The sequence below is a fragment of the Belonocnema kinseyi genome, chromosome 4 (assembly GCF_010883055.1).
Source record: "Belonocnema kinseyi isolate 2016_QV_RU_SX_M_011 chromosome 4, B_treatae_v1, whole genome shotgun sequence".
Taxonomy (NCBI): domain Eukaryota; kingdom Metazoa; phylum Arthropoda; class Insecta; order Hymenoptera; family Cynipidae; genus Belonocnema; species Belonocnema kinseyi.
In genome coordinates, this window is record NC_046660.1 from 83,750,949 (window position 1) to 83,755,286 (window position 4,338).

Here is a 4,338-nt window from a genome sequence, read left to right on the forward strand (position 1 = left end):
ATAATTGTTTTTATCTTTTTTGGTCTTTTTTAAATGTAATTTGGAATATTTTAAAAACCGAAATATTTTCATATTAAAAAATTCCACACTGTCATATGTGCCTTACATATTGAGTGTCTTATAATTTGGACTTCTTTATTTTAATAATACTAATTAACATATTTGATTGTAAAAATATCTCAAATTTTCTAGGATTTTTGGCTTTAACATTTCTTTATTTAGAAGCATTTAATTACAACAAGTTCTGGATATGGTGTCTAAGAACTTTGAAACTTCCAAGCTAAAATTCATTCAAAATTCAAATAAAAGCCTTAAGGAAATTTCAAGTTTAAGACTTACAACGACTAATTTTTAATATGGAATTTATATTTATATGTGGAATTTACTTATACAAATAGATACATGTTGAACAAATTTAATTTTGTAAATATTTATTCTTCAATTATTTAAGCATGTAGTTATATTATAAATATGTATTATATTTATACTTTAAATCCTTTCAAATCTTTGCAAATCAGTTTGTATCCCGTGAAACCATTTAAATTTCTTTAAAACTTCGAAATAGTGCGATTAAAATTCCCTGCCCGATTAAACCGATTAATTAATCCGATTAAACTCCTTGAAATCCCTCGAAATCTTATAAAATGTCTTGAAACCTTTTTAAATCTCATGAATTCAATATGGGAAGAGGGGATCTAAAATTTAGAAAATCATCCACACGTAATTAATGAATGTTCACTAAGTATTCTCAAATATTCCCACATAGTTTCACACATTCATTTATGTTCCCATATATATTCGATATATTCTCAAGTATTCCGAAGTATTAGTTTTTTGTCTATGGAATGGCGGCTTTCGATCCAGTCTGGTGCACTAGACCGACAATCTGTAGACCTGTGTTCGAATCGCAGCGCAGCTACATAGGCATTTTTTAAAAGCTAAAGGCTATAAACCATTTTGGTTTACTAGTAGATCAAAAGCCGTCAACGGAAAAAAACTTCTAGTCCTTCTTGTATGTAGTTGTGCAAGTTGAGCAAGTTCTAGATTCTAGAAGACGTTTCATCATTTGTACGAAATATAATTATTGTTACGATATGGTGATGGAAGCTTAAGACTACACTTACTAGTTTTATGAATTTATGGCTTAGGATCGTAAAGTCATCAATGTATGAGGCGAACATTAGTCATGCGGATCTCGGAAAAGTTAAGAAGCTACTCACGTCAAAGTGTTCTCGTGTCTGTCCGCGTTTCCGATGCCTTTCACCCAAGTTGGTCAAGCTTGCCTCCAGTAAAGGAGGATTGTTGATCGCATCGATTGCAATCCCTAAAGCCGTGATCACGTTTAAGCAATGCGCCTGGAATTTGTGATTACCCGGAAGCTCTTCCAGCGGAATGTCTTTGAAAGAGACAAAGAATTTTTGATACTCCGGATATTTTTTGAAGTACCTGAAACAATGAACAAATTCAAATTTTGATTAGCTTATTATACAAGAGATTATTACTTTTATTACAGGTTTATTTTGTGCCACCTTAAACGAAACCTTTTTTTACTGACTTCAGAAAAAAGGAAGTTCTGTATTTGCCTGTTATGTATGTTCGTATGTGGAATTTCTATCTTTATGGAACTATTTTTGAGTATATATTCTTTATGAGTGGATGGTTTTAGATGAACTTATGTCAGATGTTCCTACAATTTATTCTTAAAGAAAATTGTTTCGATATTTTCAACCTACCCACGTCCTTTCTCCATAATACAATATTTCATATTTCTCAATAATGTTCGTACATATTTTATTTCAATTTTATTTATCCCGCACGTAAAATCTTTAAAAAATATCAAATAAAAAATAACAATTGTGAAGTAAAAAAGTATTTAAAACAGGTGTAATCTGAAATGAAATTGCGTTGCGGATTCTCTTCACGCATATTTTTCAGGATTATAAATTTATCCTCCGGCATATTTTCATTGATTTTAATTTTATATTCCGGAATATTTTTCTATTCAAGAGAGAGGAGTACGAAAACCTCATTTCTTTTACAATAACGGCAGGATTATAAATGGTGGATCAAAAAAAGGGCTGCACGAAAACTAGCCCGTAGACAATTGATCCGCGACAATTGATCCGCGAAAATTGATCCGCGCGACAATTGATCCGTGGACAATTGATCCGCGAAAATTTATTCGCGATAATTCATCCGCGACAATACTTGGAATCTGGAAAGGGGACGGGGAATATTCCACTTAAGTTGTATGTAATACTTCGACATTGGTAACAATGATTGTTATGAGGAAATGCTCCAAACTTTTTAAATTAAAAACATGCCACAATCCTCATAAGTTCATTTAAAGAGAATCCTTTTTCATAAAATATATAAACAATAACGAGCAGATGAAACTCAGAACGTTAATAACACAGCATTTGAAAAAAAAGCAGCAAACAATAACAATAAACCGACGTACTTCATTTAACTCAGATATCAAGATATGGAATGCTCACGGATCAATTATCGACGGATCAATTGTCAATAGATCAATTGTCGCGCGGACCAATTGTCGCGGATTAATTTTCGCGGATCAATTGTCCGTGGGCCAACTGGCGTGCCACCCAAAAAAAGTGTTTATAGCATTCCTCAGCGTGACAAATCAAAACAAAATTAGAGGATGAAAACTACCTGAGCATATAAGTAATAAAAAAACATACTATTGCTGAAGACATAAGGTTAGGTACTCAACAGAATTTCTAAACTTGGAATTGAGGTTTTAATTTGTTCAATTCATCATAAATTATTTGGAATTCAAAAGAATTCAGGCACGAGTTCGGTCACAATCGCCGCCCTTACCATATTTCAATTAGTGAGGGCGGACAATACAGATAAATAGAGAAAATATAACGTCTATGTTTAACTACAACAGATCGCATTTTCATTTTATATTATGATTTTCTATAAGTTGTTTGGATTTGTTTAGAATAAAACACACGTCTCCCACTCAATTGGAAAGGGGGGGGGGGCTAAATACAGATAGAAAGATGAAACACAACATTCATCTGCAACAAAAATTAAACAAACATGTATAAAAAAAGTATTTCAAAAAGCGATAAACAGAAAAAATAATGTATTAGAGGAAAATAGGTTGTTACTAGAAAACTTCAATATAAAGAAATATATGTATCAACTATAATATAATTTCTCTTAGGCAAAAAATATTTATAAGAATAGTTCAGTTTAGGAAAAATAAATATCTTAATTTTATGCTAACAGCATTAAGAATGAACACAGAAATCAGGGCATAAGATTGGTAGTTCCCCGTAACCAGAGTTGTGGACGTAATATACCTAGGTTAAAAAAGTGATATTATATTATGCTCTATACGAGTGAACCACCTTTATTACGTTTATTACGTTTTTACATGTTTTTTGCGTTTAATACATTTTTTACGTATGACACGTCAGAAACCTCGAGTGACGCGTCACTGCACAACCCTGCCCGATACACGCAATGTTTAAGAAATATTTCTAGAATATCTAATTGCCCAGGCGGAAATATTATATATAGTTTATATATAGTGTGAAGAAGTATATATAATATTCATTTGTTCTATACATTTTTTGTATAAAACAAATGAATATTCTATATAAAAACTCACACTACATATATCCTATATATGATTTTTTCGCCTGGGTGAAACATTGGAAATATTTCAAACGAATATTTCAGAATTGTTTAAGAAACTTTAAAATGTCCGACACAGGTAATATTGGTCCGAAATATTTCTTCAACAATTCAAAAGAATATTAAGTAGCGCTTGCTTTATGTGTCTAAAAAGTGTCAATGAAATGTTTCTCAAATATTGCCGCGCAATGTTGTTAGAACATTGGCTAAAATATTTATAGATTGTCTCTATAAAATGGTTTCAACATATATTTTTGAAAGTTTGTTTCTAAATTTATTTTCAGGTTATATATATATATTTAAAAATTTGTAATAAGGACAACCGCAGGATTTCGCCGAGAGCGGGTGCTAATCTGGAAAATTGCACCCGCTCCCAGCGAAATCGCGGTAAAATTTCAGCCAAAACCACGTCTCACGACCGTGAGATAGGTGGTTACAGTCTGTAAAGGAATCAATACGACGATCCAGAAAAAGCCTCGTGCACCCTGAAAACACAGAGCGACCCAAGGACAACCGCCTTCTGCATTTTTCCCGCAAGTGTTTTAGCATATTGTTGACACGCATGGATGCTTTTTAGGCCATTAGCAAGTGAAAGCTTGGCACCTACAAGAGCGCCGATGATAAGGACGATTAGTTTAACAGAATATTCCGGGTACAATCGTTGCA

The 4,338-nt window shown here is 32.5% G+C and overlaps 1 protein-coding gene across 2 annotated transcripts in view; it reads right to left on the minus strand.

Moving 5' to 3' along the window:
* The window catches only part of LOC117172009 (extracellular globin-E1), a 26,204-nt gene that overhangs the window by 12,560 nt on the left and 9,306 nt on the right, over positions 1-4,338 (minus strand). For both annotated transcript variants that reach the window (XM_033359727.1, XM_033359728.1), the window contains exon 3: positions 1,221-1,446. In XM_033359727.1, coding sequence (XP_033215618.1) covers positions 1,221-1,446 — 226 coding nt within the window. The remainder of the gene's footprint in view (positions 1-1,220; positions 1,447-4,338) is intronic.